General features: G+C 41.0%; 1 protein-coding gene across 5 annotated transcripts in view; it reads right to left on the bottom strand.

The window, feature by feature from the left end:
* Positions 1 to 18,912, bottom strand: part of ZNF445 (zinc finger protein 445) — a 29,366-nt gene extending 10,454 nt beyond the window's left edge. Inside the window, exons 1-3 of one of the 5 annotated variants that reach the window (XM_070237884.1) lie at positions 18,731 to 18,862; positions 1,157 to 1,725; positions 425 to 577 (exon numbers count right to left, since the gene is read on the bottom strand). In XM_070237884.1, the coding sequence (XP_070093985.1) occupies positions 425 to 577; positions 1,157 to 1,594 (591 nt within the window). In that variant the 5' untranslated portion in view covers positions 1,595 to 1,725; positions 18,731 to 18,862. Of the gene's footprint in view, positions 1 to 424; positions 578 to 1,156; positions 1,726 to 13,724; positions 13,840 to 18,172; positions 18,308 to 18,730 lie in introns of those variants that run through there. The other 4 variants (XM_023620616.2, XM_070237886.1, XM_023620618.2 and 1 more) reach the window with 4 other exon arrangements.
* Positions 18,913 to 19,129: the final 217 nt, after the last annotated feature.

The raw sequence follows: 19,129 nt of genomic DNA, 5'->3' as shown, positions 1-19,129 counted from the left end.
AATCATTTTTAGATCCTTTTGAACACCTCACTGTTTTGGTAAAAATGATAAACGCTCTTTTACAAATTTAAAAATAGTGCCCAACGTTGAGCAAAGAGGCTTTCTTTTTTAATAGTCACACCTTGTATTGATTTCTTACCATTTACTGCTGGTAGACCATGTTCAGATGTGTTACTTGATTGACTTAACTCTATACTGTTTGGGGGAGAAGTATGCCAAATATGTTTCAGGAATCTTAAAAGTAACTTTGATTTATGCAGAATCATACATGTAGAATTACACATATTCTTATAGGAATAACAATTTTAAAGAAGCTACAAAAACGGCAAATGCTCTTTTAAAAGAACATTCCGCAGATACAGGCAGTACTGAGAAGCTTGCCCGTCTTGGGCAGAAGGGGCAGGAAGCGTGCGCTTTAACTGACCCGCTGCCCTGCTGCCAGCACCCAGACTGTCAGTTCTGACTCCCAGCAGCAAGCCCAGGGCCAGACGCATCGCACGGTAGGCGGTGAAATACATACTGAACAAATGCTCACTGTTAGATGAGTTTTGCATTTCCTTTTCAATAAACTGAGGCTCTGAAAGGAACAACAACAAGGGCAAGAACACTGAGGTTGCAGAATGAAGTCTAAAATTGAGGTCTTCCAATTTCCTAGCCCTTGGTTGCCCCTCAGCCCTCTTCCTCCCTCCTGCCCTCGCAAAGAACAAATTCTCAAAAGCTTACTGAGAAAGAAGCAATAAGGTACATGCAGACTGCTCCTCCAGGTCTTTACATGTACTCAGATGCCAAGGGTTCTGACTCAAACACTCCCCGTTCAAAAGACAGCATCCCTACTTTACAGGTCAATATCAAGCTTAAACGAGACAATATGTAGAGATGGACTTTGTATGCTGTAAGTCACTGTGTCCAAAAACTCGTTGCTGTTACCTATGCCTATTTGCTGACCCTCTTCCCAGAGCTAACAGTCCTCTGGGAAGGCGGGACAGACTGCCTGCTAAAAGGTCCAGTTCTCAGATGCTCAGGTGCCATGGGAATGAGAAGGGAAGATTTCCCCTAGATCCTCAACTCTGAGGGTTCAGAGGCCCACCCAACCCCAGACAAGCTGGCTCACTGACAGGTGGAGTTCACTGGGCACCGTACACTTGCTCACACTCACCCTCTGTGGTGTTCCATCAAGATCCCTCTGCAGCTCCTCCAGCAGGGCCACAGCCTCCCTACCACTCTCAGGGTGATGCAGCTGCACCCATGTCCGGAGCTCCCCAGGTAGGATGCTCAGGAATTGCTCCAGCACCAGCAGCTCCAGGATCTGGGCCTTGGAGAGAACGTCAGGCCTCAGCCACCAGCGGCAGAGCTCCCGGAGCCTGCTCAGAGTCTCCAGGGGCCCAGAAGACTCATGGTAGCGAAGCTGCCTGAAGAGCTGGCGGAACAGCTCCTGACCAGGACGGTTGAGTGTCTGTGGCCTGGCGGCCTGCACTGAAGTGTAACCTTCATCCTCTTCTTCCTTCTTTACCATCTGAAGGCGCCTTCGCTCCCTTGAAGCCTGGGCCTGAGCTGGATGGATAGCATACCACCTGCCTGGAGGCATCACTCTCATTCAGGGTCTACCCAGCAGAGTGCAAACCAAGTCTGCAGTAGCCGTGTTGCTGCTGGGACCTCAGGATTCTCTTTTCAGCACTGTAGTGGACAATGCCATTTGCTGGGACATCAGCCGTCACTGGCAAGAGACTGAAAGAAGCAATATTACCGTTCAGGAGGGATGTGAGAATGATGGTGCAGTAAGATCCTGTTAGTTGAGATCATCTTTGAATGTATGAGAAGAGGGCGTTTGAGCATTTGTACAGTGGCGCCTTCCAGTATCAAGCAGACCAGGGTAAGACCACCACGAATTGAGGTAAACTAAGAAAATATCCCAGAGTAATAAAATATGTACAGGGCTTGTACGCTAAAAACTACAAATGGCTGATGAAAGAAGTCAAAGAAGATCTAAATAAATGGATAGGCATACCATATTCATGTACTGGAAGACTTGACATAGTACACAGACCAATTCTCCCCACAGAGACCTACAGGTTTAACGCTATTCCTATCAAAATCGCAACAAGATTTTTTGTAGACATAGACAAGATTATTCTTAAATTTACGTGGAAATGCAATGGAACTAGAATAGCTAAAACAATTTTGAAAAATAATAAAGTGTGAGGAGTCAGACTATTCGATTTCAAGACATATAGCTACAGTAATCAAGACTGTGGTATTGGTGAAGGAAGAAACATAAATTAATGGAATAGAAAAACCTATAATAGACCCACACAAATACGCCCAAATGATTTTCAATAACAAATGTGATTTTACTAATACTGTAATATAATATTTAAAAATATCTCAGGGGCCGGCCCTATGGCCAAGTGGTTGAGTTCACGTGCTCCACTTCGGCAGCCCAGAGTTTCGCCGGGTCGGATCCTGGGCGCAGACATGGCACCGCTCATCAAGCCATGCTGAGGCAGTGTCCCACATGCCACAACTAGAAGGACCCACAACTAAAAACACACAACTATGTACCAGGAGGCTTTGGGGAGAAAAAGGAAAAATAAAAAATCTTAAAAAAAAAAAATCTCAAATAAGCAATTCAAAAAGAGTAAAAAAACTACTGATTGGCAACCCCTAAATAACTATGTGACCCACCAATGGGTTACAAACTACAATTTGGAAACTACTAATCCAGCATCCCACTCAACTCCTTATTTCCTTTTATAATTCATCATAATGGAGTGTGTCCAAGGGTTCAAGCCACTATCAGGAGTCAGCAGAGCTTAGCGGAGAAAGTAGAGAATATGAACTAAGACAGACCTGGGTTCAAATCCAGCTCCCTACTTACTAACTTTATGACTATGGATGCATCATTTTATCTCTTAAAATCTGTGTGGCCATGCTGTATAAAGTGGGGATGGTTGTGAGGCCTAAATAAAAAACTAACTCGGGCACATTCTGGGATCTCAATGAAGGTCTGTTTCTCCACCCCAGAGAAGGAGCTGGTGCTGCAGGCCATGTCACTGTGCAGGAGTCTACCCTGCAGATGTGCCCAACCAACTTCTGATAAAGGTGCAAAGAGCAATTCAAAGGTGGAAGGACAGGCTTCTCAACAAATGCAGCTGGAGCAACTGGACATCCATAGGCAAAATAACGAAAGTTGACTTAATCCTCGCATCTTATACAAAAATCAATTCAAAACGAATCATTCGCTTAAAATGTAAAACATTAAATCATACAACTTTCATAAAAAAGCATAGGAGGAAATCTTCAGGATCTAGGGCTAAGCAAAAAGTTCTTAGAATTGATACCCAAAGCATAATCCATAAAAGGAAAAATTGATAAACTGAACCTCATCAAAACTAAAAACTTCTGCTCTGGAAAGACTTTTGTTGAGAGAATAAGAAGACAAGCTACAGCCTGGGAGAAAATATTTACAAACCACACACCTGACAAAGGACTAATATCTGACTATATAAAGAACTCTCGAAACTCGATGGTAAAAAAAGTGAACAATCCTATAAGAAAATGGACAAAAGACATGAAGATACATTTCACCAAAGAGAACATACAAATAACAAATAAGCAAATGCAAAGATGTTCAACATGATTTGCCATCAGGGAAATGCAAATTAAAACCACAATGAGCTATCACTATCATTTATCAGAATGGCTAAAATAAAAAAACGACAACACCAAATGCTGTTGAGGATGCAGAGAAACTGGATTACTCATATATAACTACCAAGAAAGCAAAATGTTACAGACACTCTGGAAAACAGTCTGACCATTTCTTAAAAACTAAATATGCCACTACCGTACAACCTAGCAATTGCATTCCTAGACACGTATCCCAGAAAAATGAAAACCGATGTCCACACAAAAACCTGAACATGATTGTTCACTGCAGCCTTATTCATGATAGCAAAAACTAGAAACCACCCAGATGTCCTGCAATGGGTGAATGGTTAAACAGAGGTAAAATCATACTGTGGAATACTACTCCTCAATAAAAAGAATGAATACACACAACAACATGAACTCATCTCCAGAGAATGATGATGAATGAAAAAACCCAATCTGGAAAGGTCACATAGTGTATGATTTCATTTATATAACATTCTTGAAATAACAAAACTACTGCAACGGAGAACAGATTAGTGTTTGACAGGGTCATTAAGGACTGGAGGGCGTGGGAGAAGTAAGTGTGGCTATATGTAATAAAGAGTCTGACTTCATTTTTGATGTTTGACTATCGGCAACTTTCAAGGCCCACCACTCGTCCTTTCCTTCTTGCCAATATCAGGGCAAACAAATAAAAAAGCCCAGATGCTCCCTCCTTCAGCACTGGCGGGAAGTTCAAAGCACAGAAACCCTGGCCTGTGTACACAAATCCTCACCGCAGCCCCATTCTCTAACCGTAATAAAAGCCAAAGCCAGTCACCTCTCCTTGCTCTCTTAAGCCTTTTTTAGACCAGCTCTGGAGCCAGCCTTGCTCTTCCCAGAAGCCTCATTCAGCAGGTAATAAATCTCTTCATACCCTTGCATGCGCATCATCAGTCTCAACACCCAAATCAATCTTGTTTTGTGGCGGGGGGGGGGGGGGGGAGTCTATCCCACCAATAAGGGGTGACAACAACACTATAAAAGGGGACCATGAGGGATCTCTGTGCTGATGGGAATGCTCTGTATCTTGACTGTATCAATGTCAATATCCTGATTGTGATACTGCACTACAGTTTTGCAAGGTGTTATCATTGGGACCGTGGAGGGGAAACTAAGTAAAGAATACGTGGGATTTTCCTGAATTATTTCTTACGACTATACGTGAATCTATAATTATTTCAAAATAAAAAGTCCAGTTTTAGGGGCCAGCCCCATGGCCAAGTGGTTAAGTTCACGCGCTCCGCTGCAGGTGGTCCAGTGTTTCGTTGGTTCAAATCCTGGGTGTGGATATGGCACCGCTCATTAAGCCATGCTGAGGCGGCGTCCCACATGCCACAACTAGAAGGACCCACAACTAAGAATATACAACTATGTACCTGGGGGGCTTTGAGGAGAAAAAGGAAAAAAAAAAATCTTTAAAGAAGTTCAGTTTTTTAAAAAAGAGTAAATGCTCCAGTGGGCAATGCACACTCCTAAATACCCAGTGGATCAAAGAAGAAATCACAAGAAAAATTAGGAAATACTTCGAGATGAATGAAAATGAAAACACAACATGCCAAAACTAATAGGATGAAATTAAGGGAGTGCTTAGAGGGAAATTTATTGCTGCAAATGCCTACATATTTTTAAAAAAAAGAAAAAGAAAAAAAAGCAAAGAAAGAAAAATCAATAACCTAACCTTCTACCTTAATACACTGGAAAAAGAAGAGTAAACTAAATCTAAAGGAAGCAAAAGGAAAGAAATAAAGATTAGAGTGGAAATTAATGAAATAGAGAATAGAAAAAGTAGAGAAAACCAATGAAATCCAAAGTTGGTTCATTGAAAAGATCAACAAAATTGATAAACTTTTAGCTAGACTGATAAAGGAAAAAAAAGAGAAAACACTCAAATTACATAAATCAGAAATGAAAGAGGGAAAATATCACTGACTTTACAAAACAAAAAGAATTATTTAAATGTATAATATTTGCCAATAAATTAAATATTTTAGATGAAACAAACTCCTATAAAACACAAACTACAGAAACTGACTCAAGAAGAAATACAAAACCTGAGTAGACTTATAACAAGAGATTCATTTAGTAGTAAAAAACTACCCAAAAAGAAAAGCCAAGGCCCAGACCGCTTCATTGCTGAATTCAACCAAATATTTAAAGAAAAATTAACACCAATTCTTCACAAACCCTTCCAAAAAACAGAAAAGGAGGGAACACTTCCTAATTCATTCTATGAGGTCAGTACTGCCACAATACCAAACCAGACAGACCAATACCTCTTATGAATATAAATGCAAAAATTCTCAAAAATACTCACCAACTGAATCCACCAACATATAAAAAGAACTATACACCATGACCAAGTGAGAGTTATTCTAGGAATGCCAGGTTGGTTTAACATAGCAAGACAGTAAAAACGAAAATCACATGATGATGTCAACAGGCACAGAAAAAGCATTTGACAAAATCCAAACTTTTCATGGTAAAAGCACTCACTAGGAATAGAAAGGAACTTCTCAATCTGGTAAAAAGCATCTACAGAAAGTCCAGTTAACATCATACTTAATGGTTAAAGGCCAAATGCTTTCCCCCAAAGACTGGGAACAAGACAAGGATGTCCACTCTCACCTCTTCTATTTAATACTGTACAGAAGGTTCCAGCCAAGACAATTAGGCAAGAAAATGAAAGGGGAATAAAAAAGGTATCCAGATGTGAAAGGAAAAAAGTGAAACAACCTCTATACACAAATGACATCATCTGTATCTAGGAAATCCTACAGACTCCACTAAAGCTATTAGAACTAATAAGAGCTCAGCAAAGTTGAAGGATATAAGATCAATATGCAAAAACAATGGTATTTCTATATAGTAGAAATGAACAAACTAAAAATAAAATTAACAATTCAAATTACGATCACATGAAAAAGAATAAAATACTTAGGAATGAGTTTAACAGAAGAAGAGCAAAACTTATACCCTGAAAACTACAAAGCATTGTTAGAAGAAATTAAAGATTTAGATCACTGGAAAGATACTCTGTGTTCATGGGTCAGAAGACAAAATATTGTTAAGATGACAATACTCCCCAAATTTATCTATAGATTCAACTCAATCCCTATCAGAACCCCAGTTGGCGTCTTTGTAGAAATTGAAAAGCTGATGCTAACATGGAAACTCAAGAGACCCTCACAATAGTCAACATAATCTTCAAAAAGAATAAGTTGGAAGACTTACACTATTAATTTCAAAACTTCCTTTATAAAGCAGCAGTCCTCAAGACAATGTGGTGCTGGTGTAAGAAAAGACATACAGATCAATGAAATAGAATTAAGAGTCCAAAAATAAACCCATACATCTAAGGTCAATTTATTTTTGACAAGGGTACCAAGACCACCCAAAGGGGAAGAATGGTCTTTTCAACAAATGGTGTTGGGACAGCTGTATGTCTGTCTATATTAAGAAGAATAAAGTTGGACCCCTACATAATATAATACACAAAAACTACCTCAAAATGGATCAAAGACCTAAATGTAAGAGCTAAAATTATAAAATTCTTATCAGAAAATGTAGATATAATATTTTGTCACATTGAATTAAGCAATGCACACCAAACGCACATGCAAAAAAACAAAACAGATAAGCTGGACTTCGTCAAAATTTAAAACTCTCATGCTTCAGAGGACATATGAAGAAAGTGAAGACAACCCACAGACTGGGAAAAAATATTTGCAAATCACATATCTCATAAGGGACTTGTACTTAGAATATATAGAGAACTTTAACAATTCAATAATAAAAAGATAAGCCAAAGCAACCTCGAGAAACAAGAACAAAGCTAGAGGTGTCGCACTCCCTGATTTCGAACCATACTACAAAGCTATAGTAACCAAAACTGTATGGTACTGGCACAAAAACAAACACAAAGATCAATGAAACAGAGAGCCCATAAATAAACCCATGCTTATATGGTTAACTAATCTACAACAAAGGAGGCAAGAATATACAATGGGGAAAAGACAGTCTCTTCAATAAATGGTGCTAGGAAAACAGGACAGCTACATGTAAAAGAATGAAACTGGACACTTTCTTACACCAAATACAAAAAAAACCCCTCAAAATGAATTGAAGACCTAAATATAAGACCTGAAACCATAAAACTCCTAGAAGAAAGCATAGGCAGTAAGCTCTTTGACACCGGTCTTAGCAATATTTGTTTGGACCCGTTTCCTTAGGCAAGGACAACAAAAGCAAAAATGAACAAACGGGACTACATCAAACTAAAAAGCTTTTGCGCAGGAAGGAAACCACCAACAAAACAAAAAGGCAATTTACTGACTAGGAGAAGACATGTGCAAACAATATATCCGATAAGGGGTTAATAACCAAAATATATGAAGGACTCATACAACTCAATATCAAAAAACAAATAATCCAATTAAAAAATGGGCAGCAGACCTGAATAGACATTTTCCCAAAGAAGATATACAGATGGATCAACGGACACATGAAAAGATGTTCGACATCACTAATCGTCAGGGAAATGCAAATCAAAACCACAGTGAGGTATCACCTCACATCTGACAGAATAGCTAATATCAAGAAGACAAGGGGGCCGGCCCGTGGCCGAGTGATTAAGTTCTCATGCTCCACTTCAGCAGTCCAGGGTTTCACCAGTTCCAATCCTGGGCACGGACACGGCACCATTCATCAAGCCACGCTGAGGCAGCGTCCCACATACCACAACTAGAGGGACCCACAACTAAAAATAGACAACTACGTACTGGGGGGCTTTGGGGAGAAAAAGGAAAAAAAAAAATCTTTAAAAGAAAAAAAGACAACAAATAACAAGTGTTAGTGAGGATGTGGAGAAAAGGGAACCCTCGTACACTGCTGACGGGAATGGCAACTGGCGTAGCCACTCTAGAAAACAGCATGGAGTTCCTCAAAAAATTAAAAATAGAATTAACACGTGATTCAGCAATTCCACTTCTGGGTATTTATCTGAAGAAAATGAAAACACTAATTTGAAAAGATTTATGCACCCCTATGTTTACTGTAGCATCATTTACAATAGCCAAGATATGGAAACAACCTAAGAGTACATCAGTAGATGAATGGATAAAGAAGATGTGGTACATATACACAACAGAATATTACTACGCCATAAAAAGGAATGAAAGTTTGCTATTTGTGACAACATGAACAGACCTAGAGGGCATTACGCTAGATGAAATAAGTCAGAGAAATACAAATACCACATGACTTCACTTATATGTGGAATCTAAAAAACAAATGAACAAACAAAACAGAAACAAACTCATCCATACAGAGAACAAACTGATGGTCACCAGATGGGAGAGGGGTGGTGCAATGGTCGAAATAGGTAAAGGGAATAAGAGGTACCAACTTCCAGTTATAAAATAAATATGTCATGGGGATGTAAGGCACAGCATAGGGATAGAGTCACTAATATTGTAATAACTTCATATGGTGACAGACGGTTACTGGATTTACCGTGGTGATCATTTCATAATGTATATAAATGTCAAACTGCTAGGTTGTACCCCTGAAACTAATATAATATTGTATGTCAATTATACTTCAATTAAAAAAAGAATTCTGAGACTAACCTGCCTCACAATAAAAAATAATAATAATAAAAGAGCACAATTAAAATTGGACAAATCATCTGAATAGACATTTCTCCAAAGAAAATATAAAAATGGCTGAAAAATACACAGGACACTCAGCAATATTAGTCATCAGGGAAAAGCAGATCAACATCACAATGAGATACCACTTGACACCCACTAAGATGGCTAGAATCAAAGTCAGAAAATAACATGTGTTAGCAAAGATGTAGAGATACCAGAACATTCCTAACTGCTGACGGGAATGCAAACTGTGCAGCCAATTTGGAAAACAGTCTGGCAGTTCTCCAACAAGTTAAACATAGTTAGTACTTGCAATTACCTTCCTAGTATACCCAGAAGAAATGAAAATAGATGTCCACAAAAAACTTGTACACAAATGTTCACAGCAGCATTATTCATAACAGTCAAAAGGAGGAAACAACCCACATGTTCATCAAGGATTTCAAATTTATTAGCATAAAGCTCTTCACATACTGGTATTCTCTTAAAGTTTAAAAAGAAAAGTCCCCTGTATCTATAGCTTTATCTTCTTTCTGGCATACAATCTTAGCAATCCAGGGATAGAGGGAAACTCTCCCAGCTGAGATGGGGAAAAACAAAGAGAAATTTACAGCAAATGTGACATTAAGTGGTGAAGATATTAATGGCCCTGCAATTAAAATCAGGAACAATCACACAATGAAATCCTAGCCAATACAATTAGATAAGAAAAGGGAAATCTGCAGAAATCTGTTAGAAAAGAAAGAAGGGTCAAAGCTAATATTATTCATGAATGATACAAACATCCAACTAAAAAACCTAAGAGAATCAACTGAAAAACTGTCAGAAGTAATATGAGAGGTCATTAAGGAGGTCAAATATATAATCACCGTATAATCAATAACTTTCCAATACACAAGCAACAACCAGTTAAGAAGAGAATAAACATAAGAGCAACAAACCAAAAAAACATAAAATATGGATAAATAAAGCTAATAAAAAAATGTACAAGACCTTAATGGGGAAACAGAAAACTGCCAAAAGACAAAACAGATCTGAATAAACCTTAAGTACAAAAAGACTAATATTTTCAAGGCTACTACTTAATACTTCCTAAATTAACATGAAAAGTCTATACAATCCCAACAAAACCCCAATATAACTTTTATTCAGACTTGATAAACATATTCTACAATTCACACAAATGAGTACAAGCCAAAAATAGCCAAGACAATTTTTTAAAGGTGGAAAGATTTGTTCTACAAGACAACATAGCTTATTATAAGAATACAGTAACTAAAACAGTGAGTATTATTGAAGGAATATACAAATAGCAGATAAAGGGAACAGTACGGAATCCTGACATAGACTTATACACATATATAGATCTGGCATATGACAGAGGTAGCATTACAAGACAGTGGGAAAGAACAGATAATTGAGGGACAATTGGCTAGGCAAATTAAAATAAAAGCAAAATCATAAGCAAAATGAATTCCAGTCAAAGACTTAACTTCAAAAACAAAAAAGAGAGTAACAACCCCAGGGTAAGACAGCATTTTTTTAAAAAACAAAATGAAAAGAATGATATATGACATCAGTATTTAAAAAGCTCTTCTTAAAAAAAAAGAATAAAACCACTGATAAAAGTGTAAATTTTTACCCACAAGGAAGGTCTGAAAGTCTAGTAGTCTAGAAGTTTAGTTTTAGTAAAACACATTACTTATGCCCTAAGAATTTCATTTCTAGGACTTGCCCCAGGGATTTTTCTTCTGGGGAAAACAGTTGCACAGATATACACACATTTGCACAGACATTCGCACAAGTGATGACTAGAGTACTCTTTGTAATAACAAAATATTAGAAATAATCTACCTGACCATCAATATGGCTAAATAAAAGTGCAGCACTTTATAGGATGAAATACCATACAATAGTTAAAAAGATCGTACTAAACCCTTAAGCGTCGACGTAATTGTTTCACTGTTCACTGGGTGGTCAGACTGTGCAGCCAAGGTTAAAAAGCAGGTAAAGTGTGACCCACAGAAGAGACCAGAGCATGATTCTAAGTTGCTGAGAACAGACCACACACACACCAGACTCAAGGGGTAGAGCACTTACTGATAGCAAGAGAGGTGAGAAAGTACACCAGATTGAACCCCTTGCAGTCCATTGGTCCCCCATAACCAACGGTTCCACTCCACAGCTGATGCGGTGCGGGTGGTATGGAAGCAAGCACCACATTTCATGCTTCCGTAGAAGGACCTCGACCCCTCACCCGTGGGGTCTGAAATACAGAGAGCAGAGGTGGGCCTGAGAGCCCCTGACACATGCACTGAAGCAGAAGAAAGGGGTATTTACATTAAGCACTGAACAAGGAAAGACAGTCCCTCACACAGCAATAAACGCAGCAAAGGCTGTGAGGTGAGGGGCTCTTAATTTTTTCACAAGATGTTCCCAGCTTAAGGCCACTCATGCTGCTATCAAGAGAGAAGCTGGGCTTGACTGCTCTTCCCAACAATAACAAAAACATATGCTAAGTTAAAAAGAACATCATAGGGGTTGGCCCCGTGGCCGAGTGGTTAAGTTCGCGCGCTCTACTGCAGGCGGCCCGGTGTTTCGTTGGTTCGAATCCTGGGCGCGGACATGGCACTGCTCATCAAACCACGCTGAGGCAGCGTCCCACATGCCACAACTAGAAGGACCCACAACGAAGAATATACAACTATGTACTGGGGGGGCTTTGGGGAGAAAAAGGAAAAAATTTAAAAAAAAAATCTTTAAAAAAAAAAGAACATCATAGATATAAATGTTAAAAAAACCTAAAATCATATACATGTGAATATAAGTGTGTATCCGCGTGATGTACACATAAGTACTCAAAAGAATTAAAAATAGCCTAGAAGGATTCACAAAAACTCTTAGTGACTGTGGGGGTGGAGAGGTTGAGAATAGTAATTAAAGAAGACTTCAGTTTATTTGTAGTAACCTGATTTTTTTAACATGACGTTTATGTACCAGTCTTTCTCTTTTCTTTTTCTTTTTTAAGAGTGCACATAGAAAATGATGAATGCAAATATGCCAAAATATTAGAAGTAGTTTCTCTTGTGTTGGAAATATGCCTGATTATTATTTTCCTCTTTATATTTTTTTCCTTTCCCAATTTGCCAAAATAAAAAGTAAACTAAAAGGCAAGTTTTAGAAATTACAGTTATGAACTCATTTATGTCTTAAACAAAATAAAAATAAAGCCCAGTTTGCACATGCACAGAAAGTTCTGAAGCCTTGCCACCAAAGTGTTTGCAGCTGTTATCTCCTCTGTTTACTCATGTTCCCTGAATTATTACACATTACTTGTACAACCAGCAAAGTGATCAATAATTCTGCTAAAAAACCAAAGCAACTGAGAATCAGCTCCCAGGACTGAAGAGCTCAGCACCAACCAGAAGGGGTACACATCCCTGAAATAGACTTGGATGCAAATGGTGGCTACAGTTCAAGCAACTGCAAAAGGGAAGAGAAACCCAGGTGACCTTAGTTCTGATTTAGCCACTGAGTCAGCAAGCAAATCAGAGACGCCTAGATGAACAAAGAGAACAAGGTATGAAAAAACTGGCAAGTGAGGCAGAGAACGAAAAGAGCAAAACGCTGCCTATACAGAGTTCATCGACCTCCCTGCCTTCCAGGGATGCTGGGATCTGGGGCCTACGTGAAAGAATGTGTCTGGGCTTGGAGCCGGAGATAGCCACTTCGGCCCTAACCCCAAGGCACAAGTTGCTAAGACAATGTCCTGCGTCACGTTCCTTGTCTGGGCTGGCCACCCCGATGGGCACCTGACCGGACTACAGAAACATCCCATCCTTGGGAACAAAAAGATAAAAAACATCCCATCCATGGGAACAAGAAGAAATAACTCAAAGTATCTAAATGTCTGAAGCCCAGAGTTAGAACCTAGATAATCTCAAAATAAAAGGGAGTCACAGGCATAGAACATTTGGAAGTCTCACTGAGGAAACAACCCTCTGCCCCAGACCTGAACAATCGGCACCCCCGCCCGACATGAAACTTTTGGGACTTCCCTGGCTGACTGTGGTGTGGATGTTGTAAGTACCGATTGTAGCTCTCTGCTTTTCTTTTTCCCCACTTTATTTCCTGCTCTTTGTTCTGTTCCCCCCATCAATAAACTCTGATTTGCAGAGAACACGCAAAAGAAAGTAGACAGAGGATATTAAAACAAAACAAAAGTCTACAAAGAGGTGTGAGATGGACAAGCAGGTCTTGGCATTTGTTGCAAAGTGGCCCATGACTCCACACACCAAGTCACAGACGATGGTCATCTTCCCCTGAAACCGAGGCACCCTCCAACTCCCACCATGTAAGCAAATTTAAAGAAATCACTACCTTCACCCAGAAGCCATCATCTCCTACATTCGCTACAAACATCCGGACTCAGCAAGTGCTGCTGGGACTGACAAAAACGAGAGGACCGTACACTGAGACGGGAAGAAGGAAGCACGCCATCACCCAGCTAAAAGGGAGAAACTACAGCCCTGCTCCAAGGCACGGAGAGTCAAGTGAAGAACTACATTAGGGATCACGCATGTGAGGAGGCTGCCCTAGTTCGGGCAGACAAAGGAAGCCATGCTGTGAAAACAGGGGGACAGGTAAGAAGAAACATTCAGAGAAAACAAAAGCAAAGGAAAACGAGAGAAGTGATAAAGCAAATCACTGAAGGCCTAGGAAAAGAGACTTAGAGACACAACGACAAAAGACGCCTGAAGAGGAAAGGGTGCTTCAGGAGCAGGAGGGGCGGGCTCCAGCCCTGCTGAGCTCCAGCAGCTCAAACCGGAAGAAGGAAACTGCTCAGGACGAAGCAGAAAGTCAGCGAGGGAGACAGCCTTTCACAGACAAACCCGCAGAATGGATGGGAGACAGAAGGAAAACTGAAGTATGAAAAGAACTGGAAAACCGCTCAGGGTGAGGAGAAATCTGGCAGGGAGCCTAAAGAGAATGAACTGGAGGCCAGGGAGAAATATTTCAAAGAAATGCACCCAGTGGGGAAGATAAACAGCATCGACCTATCTCAGGAAATTGAGACCCACAGTGAAATGAGCACCAGAAAGCAGCCTCCAAGCTGGCCTGTTCTGAAGCAGCTGCTGCAGAAACATCCAGGGGCCACTGAGCCATTTGTAAAGAGGTGGTGAGAAGACCGACAGGCAGGAAAACGAGGGCAACAGCCTGTGAGCACACCCATAGACGCCAGGCCTTCCATCAAAGAAAGGGTGAGCCCAGCCTCTGCGACCATGAACATGGACAAAGCTGAAGACCTCCTGGGCCTTCAGGCTCTGAGTGAAAGACCCAGAGCAAAGGAAAGTGATGGGGGCCAGAGAGCTGAAAGCACCCCACTGCATCAGGTATCCAGGTGCCTCAGGTTCCTCCCAAGCCCAGCCAGCTTTTGAGGACTGAAGAAAAGCTCCATCCATCAACTTGTTAAGATGATATCATAAACGTTGAGGCCCCAGGTCTGGGGAGCAACCTGAGCTGAATCAGGCCTCTTCTCCAGAGCTTCCTCCACACCCCAACCCAGGTCATTCCCACAATGAGAACGGCTTTGAAAAGACAACGAAAGTCCCAAGCAATCACCTGGGCATTTTTCAGGGACATTTTCTTCTTTTTGTCATTTTGCTCCTTCATCACACGTGCAATGTAATTTTGTTTGTTTTCCTTTTTAAATCCTCATTAAGTTGTCTCTTATTCTCCTGTTTTCCCTACCAGTGTCAGGGCCATAAGTTTTATTCTATACACTGATAATAAGCAAACAAGTTTCTAAGACTATTGTCACTAAACAAAGACTGCTTCAAGCGCATTTTTAAATGTTAACATAACATTTACACCAATAGATCAATTAATAAGCTCAAACCTAGTACCCAAAACTTCATTTCTAAATACCATTCTCAATCGAAAGGAACCAGGGTTCCTTGAAGAAATGGTTGATTCCAGCTCTGGGGGAGGAAAAGTAAAAGATGAGTATTTCATGGTGCCTGAAATTCAGGGAAAGACACAAAAAGATGGGGGCATGTCGAGAGGAAACAGGAGCCAACTTAAAAGAGCTCCCAATGGCCAAAGCTACAACAATTTAAGCAACAAAATAAATAATAATAGCACTACATTATAGCCCAAAGAATAACCACCCAACATCACACCCTGATATCACTAACTGAATAAACAAACAAAAGGGGGAGAAGGCACAACTCTGCCTCACAAAGAACTCCAGTTAATAAATGTAGAAGGAACGACAAAATGAAAGGCACCATTAGAACCTCACAGTAATAAGTGCTGCAAGCAAGAGGCACCGAGGAATGCCAACTAGTGGGTGACACTTAAGGAGAACCAGGCTATTTCTAGGCAAAATCTCCAAGTACCTTCCCCCAAATGATAACTAATCACAAAGGCAAAGACGGTAACTTGACAGTGGTGGAAAGTGCCAGAGACCACTGGACCAAGATGACTGTGCCAGTAACAAGACATATCGACCTCATCCTCAATCTAAGCAGACATCTGACAAAACCAAACTGAGGGTCATTCGACAAATACAAATACAAAATACTGCCAAAGGGTCAAGGTCACGTAAAACAAGGAAAGACCGAAGAACTGTCACAGGTTGAAGGAGAATAAGGAGACACGACAACCCAATGGAATGAGGGATTCTAGACTGGATCCTGGAACAGAAAAAGGACATTAGCAAGACACTGACGAAGTCTGCATAAAGTCAGCAGTTGAACTCGCAGTACTGTACCACTGTAAACTTCTTAACTTTGAGGATTGTACTGTGGTTATGCAAGACAGGGACTTCAGGCAAACTGGGTAAACAGTTAAGGGAACTCTGTACACTTCTGCAACCCTCTGCGAGTCTACAATGACTCACAATAAAAAGGTTCTTAAATCGAAAAAGTGTGTTACCTTGTAAAATTTATTTCTATCTTAGATATTAAGGATTAACGTGGCCATCAAGGATATTAAATACTGTCAATTCTTACCTCCAATTTGGATTCATCCTTTAATTTAACAGATATTTACTGAGCACCTACTACGTCCTAGGCACTGAGGTCTCAGAGGCGAATAAAGCAGACAAAAAGCACTGCCTTGAGGAGCTTACGGAAAGACACACACGAAATAAAATACATGGTATGTTAGACAGAGACAGGTGCCATGCAGTATAAGAAAACAAGGAGGACGGTGATCAGGGAAGGAAAAGTACAAGCCCAAAAATTCAGTCTTGTAGAGCACACAGGGGTTCACCTGAGGGAGCTCTTTCACAGTGTTTCTGATATAAAAATAATGAAGATTGCAAAATAATTTGTTATGTTTTATGGTTAATATATTTTTAGTCTCAAGTAACTCTCTGACATCATATAATGCTTATGTGCTAATACTTACGGATATCAGGAGCCACAGAAAACTGTATGGTGGCATAGCTACTATTTTTTATACTTTGTCAGTTTCCCTCCTAAGTACATACTGAGGTTTATCTTCAAAACATTCACATTTCTTTCAGATTAGTTTTTTAACCAAAATCTGTCTGCCTTTCTTCAGCATTAACATAACACATAAGAGCAGCCTCATCCATCAGTCCTTGAATACGCACACAGATATACATGTATATAACCGACAGAAGTTTCCTGATATCCTCAGTCAAAATATGGCTAGAAACATTCCCTGACAATTCCTTGCACAGTAAACGATCTAGTATTAGTGAGTTTTCAGTTTTGAACTGCAAACAGTTTGAAACAGGATGGTGGTCTTTCCTGGCCACCACTTTCTATTTTCTTAGACTAATGTTAAGTGAGGAGTGGTTTTAGGCAATACCTGTACCTTCTATTTTAAAACTGCATTTTACAAACTACTCTTTCATTTTGAAAATAAACACCCTACCAAACAAGATTCTGCTTTTTTGGTAAAAGTATCACTTGTTGAGAATTTAGAGCTTCATATAATGTATACTATGGGAAATAAACTGCAAACGAAATGTTTTCTTTTAATCATACTTGCAAAAATATGTCTTGGTGGTGTCATAATGCTAGCACTAATTTTAACCAATATATGAACAAATAACATTCCGCAAGCTGAAGATATAACTTTCAAAAGCAATAGTATGAATGTACTTAAGGTCACTGAATTAAACATTTTAAAATGGCTAAAATGATAAATTTTACGTATCATATGGTAAATGTTATGTGTATTTTATCACAATACTAAAGTTTTTTAAAAGCGATAGTATACAAATATGGAATCATTATGTTGCACACCTGAAACTGTTATGTCAATTATACCTCAATTTAAAAAATTTAAAAACATATGGATTATATATTAAAAAGGTAAAAACACGATCCCATTCCGTAATAAACATATATATACATATATGTATATATATGTATATATATATACACACACACACATGTATGCGAGCTTGCATACTTATACACAAATTAGAAAATGTCAGGAAGCCTCCAGGAGAACACACTTGCGGACTGCGGTTACTTTTACTTTCCTTACTCTCCCCGCGTCATCTAATGGGCCGTAATGAGCGCGCTTTGTTTGCATAATCGGGAGAAGCGATAACGCACAGAAATCCCTCCCTCCGCGCCCCGGGCCCCCGGGCGCCGAAGCTCCTCCAGCTGAGCCCTCAGCACGGCGGGGACCGGATCCCCGGCCAGACCACCGCCCCGGCCGCGGCCTCCAGCCCGGGCCCCACCGCCGCCCGCCGGCCACAGCCGAGCACCCCGCCGCGCCCCGGGAACCCCGCGGGCGCACAGCAGCCCCCGCCCCGCCTGCGCCACCCGGCCTCTCACCGACTCCCGGGGCCGCCCGAGACTCCGCCTGCCCGCCGCACCGCACGCCCCGCGCCCGGCTCCCGCTGGCCCGTCGCGCACGCGCGCCGCCGCCCCGGGCCTCGGCGGCCTCTCTAGGAAACTGGGAGGGCCACCGTCTCGGCTTCTCCCGGCCCAGGGTCGCGCTGGCCGGCCTCCGAGCCCAGCCGAGGGGCTCGTCCCCAAGCCCGCCGCCTGCCCTGTGGACGTCTGTCCTCCGTTCTCCGAGGCCCATTCGAGCCCCAGAGCTCTATCAGTCTTGGCGTTTTCCCACATCCCTGTTGATGTGTGTGCAGGGCTGCCCTCCCTCCAGGCGAGAAAAGGATCCAAAGCTCGGGGTCAAAATAGGGACCAGCAAGATCTAACTGACCGGTTCTGGTTGGCAGAGCTGTTAAAGGGCCACTCATTACTCCCTGGGGCCTCCTTCAAGTTGGGAAACCAGATCCTAAGGGAGGCTAGCTTCCAGGACAACCTCTTCCTGCATCACCGCCACAACCGGGGGTACATGCTCATTCCCAGCCACAGCCGCAGAAACATTACCTTCCCACAGCCTCCAGAGTAAATTTTAAAGATCTTCTTGGCTCTCATGCAGCAATTCATGAATTGTGCAGCATCCAATCTAGCAGATAGGAGTTCTGAAGAGCTGTATACAAGGCAAGAGATTTCATAGGCAGAAGGGAGTGTGACCAGGGAATCAGGCAAAGAAAGGGCTACTGCTGTCTGTCAAGTGTTTTTCACACAAGAAGAAGCTGTGTTCTGTTTTGCAGAAACTAATGCCCCCATTTTGCAGATGTTGCTATTTGGCAGAGATACATGTTTGCAGCAAGACCCCAGCAAAATGTTCCGGCACCAAGCGTCCTAAAGTTACCTTAAACTCATTAGCATCTTAAATTGTCTTCCTCTGGGAGGGTCTGAGCAGCCATTTTCAGATTGTGAGAT

This window comes from Equus caballus, chromosome 16, assembly GCF_041296265.1.
Source record: "Equus caballus isolate H_3958 breed thoroughbred chromosome 16, TB-T2T, whole genome shotgun sequence".
Taxonomy (NCBI): Eukaryota; Metazoa; Chordata; class Mammalia; order Perissodactyla; family Equidae; genus Equus; species Equus caballus.
Note: the sequence above shows the minus strand (reverse complement) of the source record. Positions and strands in the feature narration are given on the sequence as shown.